Raw genomic sequence first — 18,373 nt, forward strand, 5'->3', positions numbered from 1 at the left:
AAATATGTCATAAAAGGGAATAGTTAATGCTTAATAGTGTGATAACATAATGAAAATTAAATTAAATACTAGACTTAACAACTCACCAGCCTTATGCAGTGGATGCTGTAACATAGACTCCCATCTACTGTTGATGATTTGAAGGACTTTCTTGTTGCCGCGTGGGTGGACTTGAGCAACTTGCTGCTTCATCCTATCTACTGCAGCAAATATGTGTGCTAGAGTAGGTTTTCTTTGCTGATCTACAATCCTCAACACATTCACCACAGGCTCAAGCATCTTCACCACTATCCTCACATTGTGCCAGAAAGTCTCATCAAGGATAGTCAACTGAGCTCTCCTTCCTCCCACTGATGAAGACCCTCCCAATTAAACCACTCCTCTGATGCGAACATACTCCTAAGGTCAGTCTTCCTACTCTCAAAGCTCTGCAGTGCTATCCAATTAGTAGCAAATCTAGTTATGCCTGGCCTCACTAACTCACCCTGGCACTTGTCCCTCATCATCCTTAATGCATAGGTGTGGTTATATATGAAGGTTCTAACATGTCGAGCTTGGTCCACGATATTCTGCACAAGCTTGACCTTTCCAATCTCCTTCAACATTAAGTAAATGCAGTGAGCAGCACAAGGAGTCCAAAAGAGCCTATATCTTTCCATCCATCAAGGCATCAAACCATCAATACAAAGTTATAAAGTGTACATGTATGTGTAATGTAAATATATGTATTTACAAATGAAAATTAATACTATATGTTTAGACTTTAGGTGACTGGAGTTCTCCTGCATCTTCAACCCAGCTTTCTTGTAGTTGGAGCCATTATCAGTCACAATTTGAACTACATTTTCCACTCCAACCTCCTTCACCACTTGCTTCAGTAATTTGTAAATGTATTTTGCATCCTTCTTCTCACCGGATGCATCTACTGACTTGAGGAACACTGTCCTTCCATCACAATTCAACATGAAATTGATGATGGACTGTCTAGTGGGACCAGTCCAACCATCAGCCATCAGAGTCACTCTATAATGATTCCACATGGGCTTTAATCCCTTAATGTACTCATTTATGTCCTCTTTATGCTTAGGCAAATACACATTATATATCTTATATGGAGTGGGGCCCTGTACACCACTCCCAACCCTGCCTAGCTGGTCAATCATATCTCTGTAGTAGGGCCCCTAGGCTGTATGTGCTGGAACACTATGGTAATGCGCCCATTTGGAGAAAGCCATCCCCACTTTCTCCTTCACACTCCCCCATAAGTGCTTCAACTTTCTCTATTTATGCTCAAGCCTCACAAATAGGGCCGGAATATTGCGAAGAATCTCAAGATCCGGATCTGTAGGATGTGCTGAGGAAGCTCGACCCCTTGTAGGGGCCTGTGGGATAGGAGCATCCTGCCTCACACTTTGAGACCTCCTCATAGGGACTTGGGAGCCACCTATGCCTCCCATACCTACTGGCTCTCTAGAGGACCCACAACCCAGACCCCTCTGTTGCCTCCTGATGTCATCAATCCTCTGTTGCTCCCTACTCATCATCATCGCCCTCCTCAGGTGATCGGCCTCTCGGATCGGGGTCACTGTCTCCCCGCTCATCCCTACCATAACCCTCAGGATCTGGAAGGTCATCTAAGCAGGCATCCTCGAACTCATCCCTCTGTGTTCTCTTCTCTTTCTTCTTTTGCTTTCCACCACTAATGTATGAGGCCATTGCCCTCTTAACCTCTACAGGCACCTTTGGGCACCCTGTTACATCCCTGTTGCCACTAGCTAGATGCACCTTCAATCTAGTGGCCCCACCTTCTCCTATTTGTTTCTTGCAGTAATTACACTTGCTCTTTCTCTTATCAGCTGTTAGTGGCCTCTCATGATCCCAAGCTATGTCTGACATCTTTAAAATAGAGTGCCTGATACAAGAAACACACACTAAGTATCTTGAAAAGCTCCACAATATGCTCCAAAAATGACAATGACATATATGCTTCTAATAATAACCTTCTATTTTTAAATATATAAAAAATAAAATATATGTATAACTATATAAGTATTTTTTAATATATAAATAATTTTATAATATATAAAATACACACTAACTATCTTAAAAATATCCACAACATGCTCAAAAAATTGCATACATGCTTCCACTAATACTCTCCTATTTTTAAATTTAAAACATAAATTAAATTTTTTTTTAATATTTAAATATATATATATATTTTAATATTTAAATATATATATATATATATTTTAATATTTAAATATATATATATTTTTAATTATTTAAATATATATTAAATACAGTAAAATTACATAATTAACAGAAAAAAAAATTAATTCAACACCATCACAGCAATATGGTGTCTCAACTCTCACCAACATTCATTTGAAGCTTATACATGTACTATACATAATAATTTTTAACAATATACATAATTTAGTAAATAATTTTTAATAACAGAAAAATAAAAAAATAGTAGGAAGAATAAAAAAATAATTTTGACACTACAAATTCATAGATCATCACTCTAAAGTAAACATATATAAATTTGGAAGCAATCTAACATGATTTAAGGCACAAATGAAACAAAAATCAAAAAATGAGGAAGTTGGTTACTCACCTTGCAAGATTTGAGAAAATGCACAAATGGAGGAGCAAATCAAGTGTTTGAAGGAAATGGAATACTAGAAATTAGGTGTAGAATGGGATGAAAGCAAGAGAAATCAACAAAAATTGCAAAATGAGGTCGAAATAGCTCTGGCGATATGGCTCGAAATCTCGAAACAACGTCGAAATGGCGAAACAGGGTCGATTTTGGGTATTTTATAAGCTGCGCAAGTGCCTACAACTATATTTCGTTTCGAGTTGTATTTTTGCAGGCATTTCGATCGAAATGTCGACCATTTCGATCGAATTTTCTTCCATGCTTTGGCCGCATATTCTCATTAGGTCTATTCGATAATGTCAGGCTTTCATTATTTGCATTATAAACTTGGTCACCCCCCCCCCCCTCTATAGGAAATGTTAAAAATGTAGTTCCTAATTTAGTTTCATTTTGTAATAAGGACAAATTATTTTGTGAAACCTGCATTTTTGCCAAGTAGACCCGTTGTACTTATTTACCTTTTCTTCATAATAGATTCTTTTGTATTAATTCATACTGATGTATGGGGCCCTTGCTAATGTATGGCTATTACTGGTCATAAATACTTTGTTACTTTTATTGATTGTCGCTCTAATTCTACGTAGATTTATCTTTTAAAACAGAAAAAAAGAGAGAAAGATTTTCAATGTTTTTGTCATTTTCATACTATGATTGAAACTCAGTTCAACGCCACTGTGAAGATCCTTCATATTGATAATGGCACATAGTATATTGATATTGAATTTCAGAGATATCACTCTGACTTTGCATAATACACCAAACCAGTTGTGCTGATACAGTTGTCTAGAATTGGGTTATTGAAAGGAAGAACTGGCATCTATTAGAGATAGCTTGTTCTATTATGATTCATAGTTGTCACGGCGACGAGGCGATGCGAGGCGGTTTTAACTAGTTGCGGCGATGAGTCGATGAGGCGCCCTCCGAGGCGCTTTTGAGGCTGTTGAGGCGTTTTAGTGTACATCTCATACACTAATTCATTATAAAACATATCTTATATATAATAAAAAAACTAATATTAACCATTTAGCCTACCTCAAGTCATCCAACATACTACAAACAACACATAGTAGGTCCTAAATAAATTTCAAGTATCATGCTATCATTAACAAGAATCAAGATACGATAAAATGTAACTAAATACTAAATAGTAAACACATAGATGCATGAACAAAACAAATAAACACTAGACAACATACCTTCATTAAATGTCACCAACACTAGCACCACCTACAACTCCATGGCTCCACCTCCACCATCACCTACAACTCCACCTCTTCTACATTGTCGAGCTGTAGCCAAATATCCTCACAAGTAAAAGAAGAAAATGAAACAAAGCATATCTAAATAGAAAGTTTTAAATATTTAAGCAAACAGTCCCACTTATATCTAAAATCTAAAATCCAAAGCCCAAATATACCAACACACCCATATCCAAAATTCCCAATAAAAATCCACAATTCATATCCAAAATTCCCAATAGAAAAGTATAAGTCAGCTAGTCATAATCATCATCAATTAAATTGGTAGCAAGTGGGAGATCTTCTCGAACTTGTTGTTGCTCCAAAGAGGTAGACCTCAAACCAAAATCATCTGCAATGTTCTCATCATCATGCAAGTCTTCCTCTTCTTCCATGTCTCCATTAGACTCAGAGTCATGTTCCTCTTCCTCAACCACCCTCTCCAAAGACCTGCGGCCGCGACGTGAGTAACATATATTAACTTCACAGTCTCCACCAGATGTTGATCCACTTGGTTGACCTCTCCTCGGTCTATTTTGGCCCTCAAGTGATGAAGATGCCCCTATAGCTCTATCAACAGTGCTCCAAGTAAGATCACCCTCAGGATGGACTAAATCATCAGGCTGATTAACCATCCACTCACTGCTCCAGTCAAGCTCATCAAGGAGTAGTGGATCATAATTTCTAATCTTTAATCGCCTTTCATCGAACTTTTCTTGAAGACGGCAATTGTACTGAACAAAAGCTAGATCATTCAACCTTTCATGTTCCAGCCTATTCCTCTTCTTGGTGTGAATCTGAATTCATAAGCAATTGAAAAGAATCCCAAGTCATTCTTCTAAATTTAAATTTAAAAGTGTTTTAAATACTTGAATCACTTAATACTTACAAACTCAAATGTGCTCCAATTCCGTTCACAACCAGAGGAAGAACAACAAAGGCCTAGTATCCTCCGTGCAATCTTTGTAAGCTCAAAAGCAATTCCTCCATGTGTACCCCACCATGCAACTATAGTATTAAAAAAAAAAGATTAACATAATAGGTAAAGTTACAAACCAAATAAGTATAACTAAAAATAAAATATACAAGTAAAAACTTACGAGGACTCATAGTTGTACGCTGTCTGATAGCCATAGCTGTGGAGAAAGGACCTCTAGCTTCCTTGTACTCATCTACATGGGACAATATCTTATCTTGTTGATGTGCATCAGGCACTAGTCTTCCAATAACTTCATTGAAAGAAGTTTGGAGAGAAGTCATCAACTCATAATCATCTACATCATCTAAGTTGTAGAACTTCCCAGGATTCAAGAAATAGGCTGCACCATATAGAGGTCTCTCCATTTGGCACTCCCATCGCCTATCAATGATTTGTATGACTTTCTTCCAAAGTCGTTCTTTGCCTCCAAAATTGTCCTTTATTTTTTTCTTGGCCTCTTGCATGGCTACAAACACTTCAGGCAGTGCGGGTCTTTCATCAGCATCCACAATCCTCAATACAATCATAAGAGGTTGTGATGCTCTAATACAATCCTCCACACCATGCCAAAATGCTGTAGAAAAAGTTGTTTCAGCTACTTTCTTCCCTGCTTCTGTCTTGGACAAATTGGAATTTGTCCACTCCTCAGAAATGAATAAGTGCCTTAAATCATCCCTGTGTTTCAACAAGCTTTGCAATGTCAAGAATGAAGTGGCAAACCTAGTCACTGCAACCCTCACAAGATCTCTGCCATTTGTCTTCTGTCTCAAGGCCTCCAGCAATCTTGTGTGCCTATAAATGAAAGTGGTAATTCTCTTCCCCTGAATTATCACTTTCTTATATTGTTTCAAATTCCCAATGTCCTCTAACATCAAATCAAGACAATGGGCTGCACAAGGAGTCCAATATAATTTAGTCCTCTTTTCCATTAATAATGCCCCTGCTGCTTTGTAATTTGAGGCATTATCAGTCACCACTTGAAGTACATGGTCTTCCCCAACTTCTTCAACTTTGCTATCCAATAACTGAAAGAGCATGTTTGCATCTTGCACCTGGCTAGATGCATCCACAGAACCAAGGAAGAATGTTCCCTCTGGACAATTGACAAGAAAATTGATGAGATGCCTACCCTTTTTGTCAGTCCACCCATCAGACATGAGTGTGCATCCATACTTCCTCCAATACTTTTCATAATTTTTCCTTATCTCCATTGTTCTTTCTTTTGCACTCTTCAACAAAGGCACCCTGACCTCATGGTAACTTGGGGGCTTATACCCAGAACCATATTGTGCAATAGACTCAACCATCACCTCAAAGCTTTTAGCTTTAACTGCATTGAATGGAATGCCACACTGATACATCCAATCAGCAATGTGGTTATCCACTCGCTTCTTTTCTTCAAGAGATCTCATTCTATTCAAGATGGTTGTTTGAGTAGCACCCTTAGCCCTCCTTTCTTCAACAAGTTCTTCAGGAGTGCGTCTAACATGCTTATCCATGGGACCCCTTACTGGTGCCTTATTAAGGGCACTTTTTAGTCTCTTTGATGCAGTCCCAGAGCTTGGTATCTTGGAGCACACCTCAACCTCAGACCCCACACTAGGTAATGTAGTTCCTCCACTAGAGGGCCTAGGGGCAGGAATAGGATGTTCTTCTCCAATTTGAATGTCATCATACTCCTCATTATCCAAATCAGTAACAACAGCCCTCTTTTTATTTTTCATCAACATTGCATTCATCTCTTAGGCAATTGCTGCAGTGGTCTTGGTGCACTTCACAACATCCCCATATCCACCCACTAGATGTTGCTTCAATCTTGTAATTCCTCCTTTGAAGTTTTTGTTGCACAAACTGCATCTGACTGTATTCCTATCAGCAACATCTGGCCAATACCCATATTTCCACCCTGGGTCATTTGACTTGGCCTTTCTCTTTGGGTCTTTTGAGGGATCATAGGCTTCACCCCCACTAGGAATAGGCTGACTAGGAGCAGCCGCTTGATTATCACTTGAGGGCTTTGAGGTCATTTTAAATAACTAGTAAATATCTACAACAAAAATCATGAAACATACACATATAATCAGCCAAAATTAAAAACAATAATAAAATTGATAATGATACCAAGCTTCTATTTTGAAAAATCAGAAAATATAAGATGAAGATGATGACTAAAAAAATTACTGTACATGGTGATGAAGCTGATCAGCCGATGCAATTGTTAATAGAAGGATCCACCACAAGCAAATCGGAAATTCAGAATACAGGAACAGGATATTGAGTGAACCAGGGGAGCCTGTTGCAGAGGTTAGTTTCTATTGTGATCATCAAATTATAAATGTTTAGAAATGTTGGTATGAATTAATCTGGAAGTTAATTTGTGTTTTTGTTTTGGGTTTCAGGTAAAGCAGAAGCAATCATGCAAGGGTGAACCAGGGGAGCCTGTAAAGAAGAAGCCAAGAAGGTTTACTGACCGAAGCAAAGCTGATGGAAACAAAGCATCAATCTCAAATTCTCAACTGTTTGATGCTGAAAACAAATGGTTTTCTGAAAAATTCATGCTTGGGAGCCAATCGCAGGAGAAAAAAAAAAAAAAAACATTATACAGTGATAATACAGTCAATCAGTCATACATTAAGGCAGTATGCAACAACCAAACCAAGAAAAAAAGAAGAAAAAAGCAAGTTGTAACAATCTTACAATCGCAGGAAAAAAAAAAATTTCCGGCGACATACCGTCGCCTCAGATGGTGACGTAGCCGCTGCAATTTGATCGCTGCAACTAAAGTGGCCTTCGTATGAGCCTATGAGGAGGGGAAAAAGAAAAAAAAAAGTAGCAGTAAGAATCGAGTGACCAGAAGTAAGAAGAAGAAGAAAAAAAAAAAAGGTATTCGGCGACTTACCGTCGCCTGAGATGGAGACTGAGTGACCGCTGCAAGCCTACAACCGCCGGAGGAGTTGCAGAAGAAAGAAGAAAGCTGAGAGCCTGAGATACGATGGAGTTGCAGTCTTGCAGAAGAAAGAAGAAGAAACAGAGTCTGAGTCGCACGAGTCCAAGTCCAAATCCTCTTCAAAGGCTGTCGCCGGTGACGCTGGCTGTCGCCGGTAACGCTGGTTGTCGCCGGTGATGACGCTAGTTGTTGCCGGTGTCACTGGCGTCGCCGGTGGTCGTTGTCGGAGTCGTTGCAGAGGGAGAGTAGCAGAGAGCGAGAGAGAGACTGAGAGAGACAGCGAGATAGGGTGGAGACTTGAGAGTACCGATTCGATCGATTTCAATCTCGTTTTTCCTTTTTTTTTTTTTTTTTTTTTTATTTTTTTAATTAATTTAATGTTACAAATGATAGTATGAAATAATATGTAACACCTATATAACAACTCACCCATTAGATTCTTTTCGATCAGAATCTACGTTTCAAATTAAATTTCACCTTTGATTTGGAATCAAATAATTTACCATTTTGAAAACCCAATAAGGCGGTCGCCCCGTTAAATATGGCGTCCGAGTCGTCTGAGGCGACGACTCAGAGACGCCTCATCTCTGAGGCGCCCGCCTTATGACCATTGCCTGAGGCGACCATCGCCTCAGGCCTTATAATCCCGCCAGGACGCCAAGGCGTATGCCTAGGCGACGCCTTGACAACTATGTTATGATTGCTATGGATGTCCTTGACCAATGCTGGAGTGATGGTATACTCGTTGCCTCTTACCTTATGAATAAAATGCCCAATAGGATACTTGGTTTTAAATATCTTAATGAGATTCTCTTAGGAGACTCTTCCTTTGTTATTCCTTCAAAAGTTTTGATTGTGTGTGTTATGCTAGTATCATAGCCTACCAAAGTAAGTTGGCTCCTCGCAGTCTACACTGCATATGGCTAGGATATTCTGCTACTCAGATGGGGTACAAATATTATCATTCTCCTTCCAAGAAAATCATTTTGTCTATGAATGTAATTGTTAATGAGTCTTGCCCTTACTATACTCTATACACCTTTCCAGGGGGAGAGTCTTAGAGGAGAGTTGTTTCCAACTCTAGACCTTCCTACCACATATATAGACTCCCACACACTACCATAGCACAACTTAGGAACTCAAGAAGAGTTTGACTAGGGGGAGACTTCGGCCAGTGTATTCGGAGGACTTAAATTTTCTCCCTCCATTTTTCAAACCATATTAAGAGCTTGGTCGTGGGAGACCACTCCTGTGAGGCACACTATTGAGGTTTTCAAAACAAAATTGACCAGGATAAGGAGGTGTAGACGTATCAGGGGAAGAATTACAATCAGCTAAAGCAGGTGAAGAAAAGTGACATATTACTACTTCAGTTCCTTGCTCAAAGGTATATTATACTATTCCCCCTATGGTACCTTCTACTTATCTTCCTATTGCTGTTAGAAAAGGAGTTAGATTTTGTACTCAACATCCCATAAGATCTTATACTTTAACATTCCATAGCTAAATATATTTCTTTTCACTCTTTCTCTGACTTTTACCGTGCTTTTATATCCTCTCTACCATCTATTTCTATTCTTAAAAGTTGGCTGGAACCCTATGTTGCTAAGAGATGGAAGGCAACTATGGTAGAGGAAATGCAAGTAATGAAGAAAAATGATACTTGGGAGCTAGTTACACTTCCTTTAGGAAAAAAATTTGTGGGCTGCAAATGGATGTTTGTGGTTAAACAAAATATGGTTGGATCAATCAATAGGTTGAAGGCTAGACTAGTTGCAAAGGGGTTTACCCAAATCTTTGGGATCAATTATCAGGATCCTTTTGCCCCTGTTGTGAAACTGAACAATGCGAGAGTTCTATTATCTGTGGCTGTAAACAAAGATTGGAACTTGCCCCAACTAGATGTAAAGAATGCCTTTTTACATGGGGAGTTGGAAGAGGAAGTCTATATAGAGATCCCATATGGTTTCTCTGATGAAAATACTACAGGAAAAGTTTGTCAATTGAAGATATCAATTTATGGGTTGAAACAGTCTCCTAAATGCTCGTTTGAACGCCTCCAGAAGGCAATGATCTCTATTGAATACGAGCAAAGCAATGCTAATCAGTATCACACTTCTTATTGTCCATGTGGATGATATTATCATCACAAGGAATGGTGGTGAGGAAATACAAAGGTTGAAGAACTTTGTTAGCAAAGATTTGAGATCAAAGATTTAGGGAAGTTACAATTTTTCCTAGGAATTGAGGTGGCTTGATCAAAGAAGGGTATATACCTATACCAGACGAAGTATGTTCTAGATTTATTATTAGAAGTGGGAATGTTGGGGTGGAAAGCAGTTGATACCCCTATTGAGGATGGAGTTAAACTTAAGGAAAAAGAGGGAGAACTAGTGGACAAAAGAAGATATCAAAGGCCAGTAGGGAAGCTTATTTACATGTCCCACACCAGACGAGACATTGCTTATGCTGTAGGACTAGTGAGCCAGTTCATGCATGATCCATATTCAACTTGTATGAAGGCTTTAGTTCATGCATGATCCATATTCAACTTATATGAAGGCTGTTACCAAAATACTGTAGTACTTAAAGGGAACTCTTGGAAAAGGAATGCTTTTGTCACCCACTGATAATATAAGGGTAGAAGCTTACACTAATGCAGACTGGGCTAAGTCTCTTGACGGAAAGTCAAGTTTAGGTTACTGTAACTTTGTTGGAGGTAATCTAGTTACTTGGACGAGTAAAAAAACAAAATGTGGTAGCTTTATACAATACAGATGTTGAATACAAAGCTATGGTTCGGTTTAGTTTGTGAGCCACTATGGTTGAAAGGTCTACTAGAAGACATTGGAATTCAAGTTCCAAACCGTATAATGTTGTATTGTGACAACAAGGCTACCATTAATGTTGCCAATAATCATGTGCAACATGATCAAATTAAGCATATTGAAATTGACATATTTTTTTCAAAGAAAAGTTGGAGCAAGGGCTAATCTGCATACCTTTTGTGAGATCTAGAGACTAAGTGGTAGATATTTTCACTAAGGGTTTGAAGGAAGGAGATTTCCTTCCCGTTGTAGGCAAGTTGGTCATGCCTAATATCTATGCCTCAACTTGAGGGGGGAGTGTTGGTTAAGTTCTATTAGGAGTTTTAGTTCATGTAATTTTCAATTTTTTGTTAACTAGGTAAGGGTATTTATGTAATTGTATTCTTTCCACCTCATTATAAATAAAGGGTTTGGGATCACACTGATCCCTCTAAGCCATTCAACCACAGTTGATTTTCTTAACAGGTTTCAATGAAACTAAGTTACCTATAAGGTATCTTGGTGTACCTCTCATTTCAAGGAAGTTCTTTCGTATTGATTGCAGCCCTACTCCCAAAGTCCGTAGGTGCTGCCAATGCTGACTATATTTGTAACAAGCGGGGCATGAGTAATCGCTATTCTCCAATTTGAGGGGGAGTGTTCGAAGGGTATTATTGGAAGAGGGCAAGTTGGGAGGATCTTAAGTTCGAGAATCCTACTTTCCTTTTCTTTTTCAGTTTCCTTTTTTGTTTGATTTACTATGATAGCTATAATCTCAAGAGCATTCTATATATAAAGACATTGGCTAGGAGGCTTACACGATGAGTAATGACTCCTAGCCTCTTCTCAGGCTTTGATCTTCTTCCTTTTGCCATTCTAGTTTCCTCTCTAATCTACAACATACCATGGAATGTTCTTAGGTTCCTCCTAGTGGTAATTTCATGGCTTTGCATTATGATGGCTCCTAACAGGCGATAGAGCTGCCTATGGAAGATTCACTAGAAATGGGGATGTTGTACCTATTAGGTGTCAAAATCTAACCCAAACCATCAAAACCAATCAAAACTGACTGATAAAATTAAGACTGGAACCAAAACGCAATCTTAACACATGGGATTTGGGTTTTGATGTTTAGTTGTTCTTGGTTTCGGTTCAGTCTGAGTTAACGCAATGGGCTCAAAAAGATCGACCATTTGAGCCTGATTTTCAATAAGTCTACTAATCCCTAATAGGCTACTGTCTTTTTCAACTTCCATACATATATGCTATTAGATCCATTAGAAGTTAAAGGTTAGTACTTACAAATATATATATATACAAATATATACAAATACTAGCAACTAGTTAGCCATCACTCAACTTGATTAGGTTTAAACTTCTAAGGATGAAAGCATACATGCCTATGCATATTTTAGTTGTTGTAGTATTCATTAGGTGAGAATCAAAGTGCTTAATGCATTCAATGATTAAACCTTAACAATGTTCCAGTTTTTTTTTCTTGAAGTGATTTGTTTTTTAATTTTAATTGAGGATGCTATGTTGGATATCTGTAAATTGTAAATACAAATATTATTTATTAATGATAGGGAAATAAGAAATAGGAATAACTCCTATTGGAAATCCTAGAGTGGTAGAGATTATTCCAAATTAAACCGATTTAACACGATAGCAGCCTGTTACCAAAAGACCCAGAATAAACTAAAACCAAATCGCACCAAAACCAAAGCTGTCCGAAAACCAAAAGTTTCTAAACATGTGGGATTTGGCTCATTCATGCCTTACCTGAATCTGATTCAGCTCAACCAAAATCATGATGGACCTACTGTCTGACACCCCTGCCTATTATGGCATATGGAGGAGTAAGTGATGATTTCTCTATACTGAATATGGAGCTGTCCGCCATCCAGTTTTGGCTTTTGTATTGCAAAAGGACTTACTGAAATTTCCTTCAGATCTGATTCAAAAGTAGCTGTAGATATGCTCAATGGAAAGATAGTTGGAAAGAGAATCTATTTTAGGGGCTGTGAAGAATAGAGATTCTTTATATCTACTTGCAGAGTGCAGACTATATGGCTGGTCTAGTTTCTAATACCTCGGAAATTGCTTTGCCACCTAATGAATTTACTGTTGATCTTGATGCTTTGGTGCAGGCAGGTATTAATGAGATGTATTATAGAAGCTAAAGTGTAATAATTGAGTTTCACTTTTGGTGTTGTTTGCAGGGCATGTCCTGTGTGGCTCATGGTAGCTGGATAGGGTTCTCTGAGGTTGCCTGTTTCTGTACTTCTTCTCCCTCTTTAATACAAAGTAACTATCAGAAAAAAAAAGGGAACGTATATCCACTTTCCCATTTAAGTCAAACTGTGCACTTGGTTCAGATACAGTAATGTAGGCTCAATAAGATTGACAGGGTTGTCAGGACCTAGTATATAAACCAGCCATATCTAGGAGTTTTGGTTGGAAAAGAGGGGGGAGAGGTTTCAGGGTTTCAGATGGAGCTGGGACTTCAGGATATAGTGATGAGGGGGATGTTGAGTGGGATTCCATCCAGGTTGAGAAAAAATAGGAGGTCAAGGTCTGTGGAGTTGCAAGGGTCTGTGAGGAATGCATTTTGGATTGAAGGAGGAAGGTGTTGGGAGAGATTCCCTTTAAAGTTTGTTGCATCCTGATGGACACTATGTGATGACTTTGTAGCTGCGTTTTATGGAGTTGGTGTTCGGATTGAGCCTAGGGTTTTGTGGAATGGGGGGACTGTGACAAGAATAAAATTCGTTGCTGTAGTGGATATTCCTTGCTGGATTTTTGGACGCTTCTGAAGTAAAATATGGCTGACCTAGGAAACAGTAAGCAAAAAGAGAAAGGAAAGGGGAGAGGAAGAGAAAGCATGGAGTGAAGACTGCTTCTACAGTCATAAAGGGTCTTGGGGAGCACTCACCTAGGTCCCAAGCTTCAGCAGCTTGGATATGACTGACCAGGGTAACACGCAGATCTGTTCCACCATAGAGATGACAGTAGTAGCAGCAATAGCTCTTCCAATCAGAAGAATATAATTAATCAAGTCTGCCTATTACTCTCTCCCCATGGGGGCATAAATAAGGGGCTATAAGAAGCCAAATCCAAACAAAACGCTCATTAGTAATGGGAGTAACTAACTATTAACAACTAGGGCAACTTGCTAAAACTCAGGAAGAGAAAACTAAGTCAAAACAACTTAAAGGTCCTCCACTGTATGGAGGCTCTAACCTGACCTATGATAAGCTAATGACTCTATGATTAATTTGGTAATCACGTGAGAACTTAAATCAGCCACAGTTGAACCAAAATTAAAACAAATGAACCAATTGACCCATGGTTCACTAAAGAAACTATTGAAAGAAGACCAAAATCAAGATACTTTTAAGTATCTTGATTTTTGTACTCAGCTCTGTACCCATGCTTTAACATCCATTAAGCTGGTTGATTACAGTAGAAGCCCATGAAATGAATATTCAACCGATACATATATCAAACTAGGTTATTTTCTAAGAAAGGAACTCTCCAGTTTGGTCATTGGTGCTGGTTCTGCATCATATGGTGGTTTGTCTCGTAGTTCACTAGTAAGGTATTGTCAAAAGACAAATAAAATCAATCTTATTGAGTGGTACTTCCCATTTGACCTCTAAGACATTTCTATGATGAAAGCTTCAAGATTTCGGATATTCTGATTAAAATTGTTCATCCAATTCTGTTTTGGAATCAGAATGTGCTCAACTACTAAATAGTGAGAGCTCTCTTGGGTTTGACATTTGAGTATAGTTAATTGATTTAATTTTTTCCCCTTGTTAGCTGCTAAGCTTGCATGTTATGTTGCTAGCGTCTTCTATGCTAATTGATTCTCAAGTTGGAGTGTTTCTGAATGATCGCAGGAGTCAACTTTGTCAAGGACGCAAGGTTTTGTCTACACTAGAAATGATTTCAAAACTTGTTCAGAGGGTAAGAACCATATTTTTTTTCTTCGGGAAACGTGAGTTTTTAGAATCTCAATAGTGTTAATCTATAAGTCTTATGTGTTATTTTGCCCCCATCTTTCTAAAAAAAGAAGAAAAATCTCCTGCTGTCTTCTAGACGCTCGGTTACATGGTTCAATGCAGTGAATCACTTCAGGAGTTGCAATCAATGGCCCAGGAACATCAGGACTAGGCTTTTTTTTTTTAATGCTAGTTTGGCCTTCTAGATTGTTTTTATTGGCTGAGACAGATAACAATTAGGTAGGAAAACTATGCTTGCTCACCTGGCCTGCTCTGGTCAATAACCACCTAGGATCATTTGGTTTTGTCCTGAAACATTTTTCTGATCAATTGAGACATTTCTCCTTTCGCATCACAGGAAAGACTCATTTGACACTAAATATTGGATTTACAGGAACAATCTATTTCAGTTGTCATAACTTCAGTGGCAAACATGTTGCCTCAGGTATACTTCCTTTTTTACTAAACCACTTAGCACTCTTAACAGACTATCAGAGGTATGTTGCTGTTCTTTTTTCACATTTGGTGGAAACTTCGTTTGTTTGCTATTTATTTGTGAACATATTCCATGAACTAGAATTTGGCAAAACCTTTGCATGAACCAACTGCAAAGGGGGTTTGCCCGGGTCGTTGTGCTACATGGAAGGATATTTTGGTACTTTAGGTCTGACATTGAGACATCAGACAAGTTATGATCTGGATTGGCCATGTATCAAATATCAGTCTAATTCAACCATATACTCTCACATGTATTGGCGTGCATCCTATTGCTAAAGCATGCGGTAATATGCTCCCACTTGGTATTCCGTTATTTTTCATGTGGTTGACTTTGTTTTGGCTGAAATTTGACAAGTGAACAGGGGAGCAATGGGGAATAAGCATCTTTTTTCTTTTAGAGGTGTTTACATACTATACACAGGAATATTTATATTTATAGGGAAAAATTCTTTAAAAAAAAAAGATTTTCAACACTGGTTAATTGAAATCAATTTTTATGATCACATGTTATATAGTTGAAAAGATTTACCAAATCCCTGAATAAGTAAAAAGTTATTCTTAAGACCCTATGCTACCACAACATTCTTCTAGCTTCTCGCCTCCTCTCTTCAACTGCAATGTTCCTTCCTCAGTCATCTAAAATTTATCCTTCTTCCTTCAAGTGCAACTGCTCCTTTTCCCTCTGAAACACATCTCTTCCTCCCAGTAAACACCCCACCACCACCCACCCACCCCCTCCCTCCTTGCACCTTCTCCAATGTCCATTGCAATTCCACTCCCACCCCCACCATACTTCCATTAAGAAATCATTCAATAAAGAAAAAAATAAAAATAAAGAAAAACATGGATCTCCAAATAGGTAACTGTTTTTCCCCAAAAGGGACTACACTTCCAATGGTTCCATTAGCCATAATGACAAGCAAATTCCTTGGAACTCCAAACAACTTGACCTCCATTAATGGATTATAAGCAAAAAGGATTCTGTCCATGGTGGCTATCCAACAACAACAACAACAAGCCTTTTCCCAAAAATGGGGTTGGCTACACAGATCCTTGCCTTCCAGTTAGCTCTATTTAAGGTTATACTAGATAAAAGGTCTAAGCTGTGCATGTCTTCTCTCACCAATTCTCTTAAGGATTGAGTTCTTCTAATTCCTTTAATCTTGGTTAAATTGCTTTTCTGCACAGGGGCATTTAAAAGCCTCCCTTGAACAAGGTTGTGCCACCTCAATTGACTTTTTTGTTGTTTATCATTTATTGCAGCTACTCTCAGTCCAGCTCTAATATGATCATTCATTACCTTATCATTCCAAGTTTTGCCATCATTTATCTTAGCACCCTCCTTGCTATGCTGAGTTTATCCATACGCGTCTTAACAGCCCAACACTTTGCACCATACATTATAGCTGGTCGTTTGACAGTCCTATAGAATTTTTTATTGATCTTTAAAGGAATACGTCAATCACACGAGACCCCATATTCAAAATATTAACTCCACATTCCACATTCAGAACTTAAAAAATCAATCATAGATTGCATGAGAAGCTAGAGAAAAGGAAAAAAAAAAAAAAAAAAAAAAAAATTTGTTGGGTAAAACTGAACTGCCTTTTTCTTCAATAATCTGGAAGACTCTAACCAAAGAAGCAAAGTGAAGGATAAATTGGATAAGAGAAGGACAAGTAATAGAGGGTGAGAGGGAGGGTTGGAGTGGGCAGCACTAAAAAGGTGGGGGGAGAAAATGCAAAGAGGAGGGAGGAATTGGGTGGCTGTGGTGGTGATGCTTGGAGGATGGAGCAAGTCTTAGGAGGAGGAAGGAGCGACACAGTTTAAGGGACGAAGCAAGAGGGTTTGTTGGGAGGAGGATGGACCAGGTTTCAGAAGAAGGAAGATGGAAACAAGTAAGGGTAATTTAGGATTTTTATTATCGTTTTTAACTTGTTCAGAAATTTGCTAAATCTTTTTAACTCTCCAACTTTGGTGGTAAACTTAATTGTAACCATGGTAGAAGATCTCGCTCTCGAGCGAGATCTTGCCACCTTGAAAAACCGAGATCTTGACCATCTCGGCGAGATCTCGGTCGAGATATACAATTTTTTGGCATCAACTCGGTGGCCTATCGAGTTTTAGGGTCCCAATTGGGTTGAAACTTGGTATTTAACCTATTTAAGGCCTTTTGAACACATTGGCGGCCTTAGATTTGTTAGAAAACAACCCTATGTATGATTTCTTAGTCTACCCATAGTGTAAAACCGAAATGTTGTAGGATCAGGGAATGCAAGGTTATACAACATGTAATATAGAACCTTTAAAGTATATAAATGGAAAACAAGTGTATCAAATGCATCAAGTAACCTAAATGTTATCAAAATCCCATCCATAATTCCATATGAGTATCACAATCTTAATTTTCAAGAATAGAATAATAAAATTATACCACCATTAGAAGTTCTATATAAGTCATTAAATCATAAGTTCCTAAGACAAGCAGAGAATGATTGATCTTCCTTCAATGTTGTAGATGTGCTAAGAGTAGTTGCAAGTGAAAATCCATCTGAAATCCACAAAAAAAAAAGGAAAAAATTGAGAGTTCCAGTAAGATGTGGTGAGATATAGTGAGATATGGCGAGATATCCCAACTCTCTGCTAAATTATGTTTAATTAAAACTCTAATTGGCACGTGGTAGAGTTTTAAAGAACTAGGGACTCAACTATTAACTCAGTCATTACTGGATTCTAGCCATGAGCTCCGACGTCTCCCCCCCCCCCACCATCCACCTCTCCTTCCCCATCTGACTTTTTCTGCAACCCCCCATCTTCTTTCACCCTTTCCACCAATCCTCCTGGACCTGAACCTGCCATCCCTTGTTCCCTTGAGTCTCCCCTGAAAGCCTGGAACTCCCTGTTTAATCCCTCCCTCTCACCTATCCCTCCTCTACCTTCCCACAGCTGCAACCTCTCCTTCATCCTGCTTGTGCCCACCCCAAACTCAGCCCCCGTGGTTCACTGCCCTTCGGAAGCCACTGCTGATAGTATAAAGCTTTGGAATCTTGTTGTGTATGGCCAATTTCTTTGCCCTTGCCCTCCCCTTGGCATTGTTAAAACCTCGCTGTCTAAGCAATGGCGCGCTCAAGGTTCTTTGGAAACTCACCTAATCGATGCAAATACTTTCCTTTTCAAATTAGCCTCTCCTTCTTGTAAAGCAAAAGCCATTGAAGGATTTTCGTGGTTC

General features: G+C 38.6%; 1 protein-coding gene across 2 annotated transcripts in view; it reads left to right on the forward strand.

Annotated features, from left to right (window-relative positions):
* The window catches only part of SRS2 (P-loop containing nucleoside triphosphate hydrolases superfamily protein), a 75,892-nt gene that overhangs the window by 24,885 nt on the left and 32,634 nt on the right, over positions 1–18,373 (forward strand). For both annotated transcript variants that reach the window (XM_089141160.1, XM_089141165.1), the window contains 2 exons: positions 14,545–14,611; positions 15,041–15,091. In XM_089141160.1, the coding sequence (XP_088997286.1) occupies positions 14,545–14,611; positions 15,041–15,091 (118 nt within the window). The remainder of the gene's footprint in view (positions 1–14,544; positions 14,612–15,040; positions 15,092–18,373) is intronic.

This window comes from Hakea prostrata, chromosome 1 (assembly GCF_041222555.1).
Source record: "Hakea prostrata isolate BN-2017 chromosome 1, UWA_Hpros_2, whole genome shotgun sequence".
Taxonomy (NCBI): Eukaryota; Viridiplantae; Streptophyta; class Magnoliopsida; order Proteales; family Proteaceae; genus Hakea; species Hakea prostrata.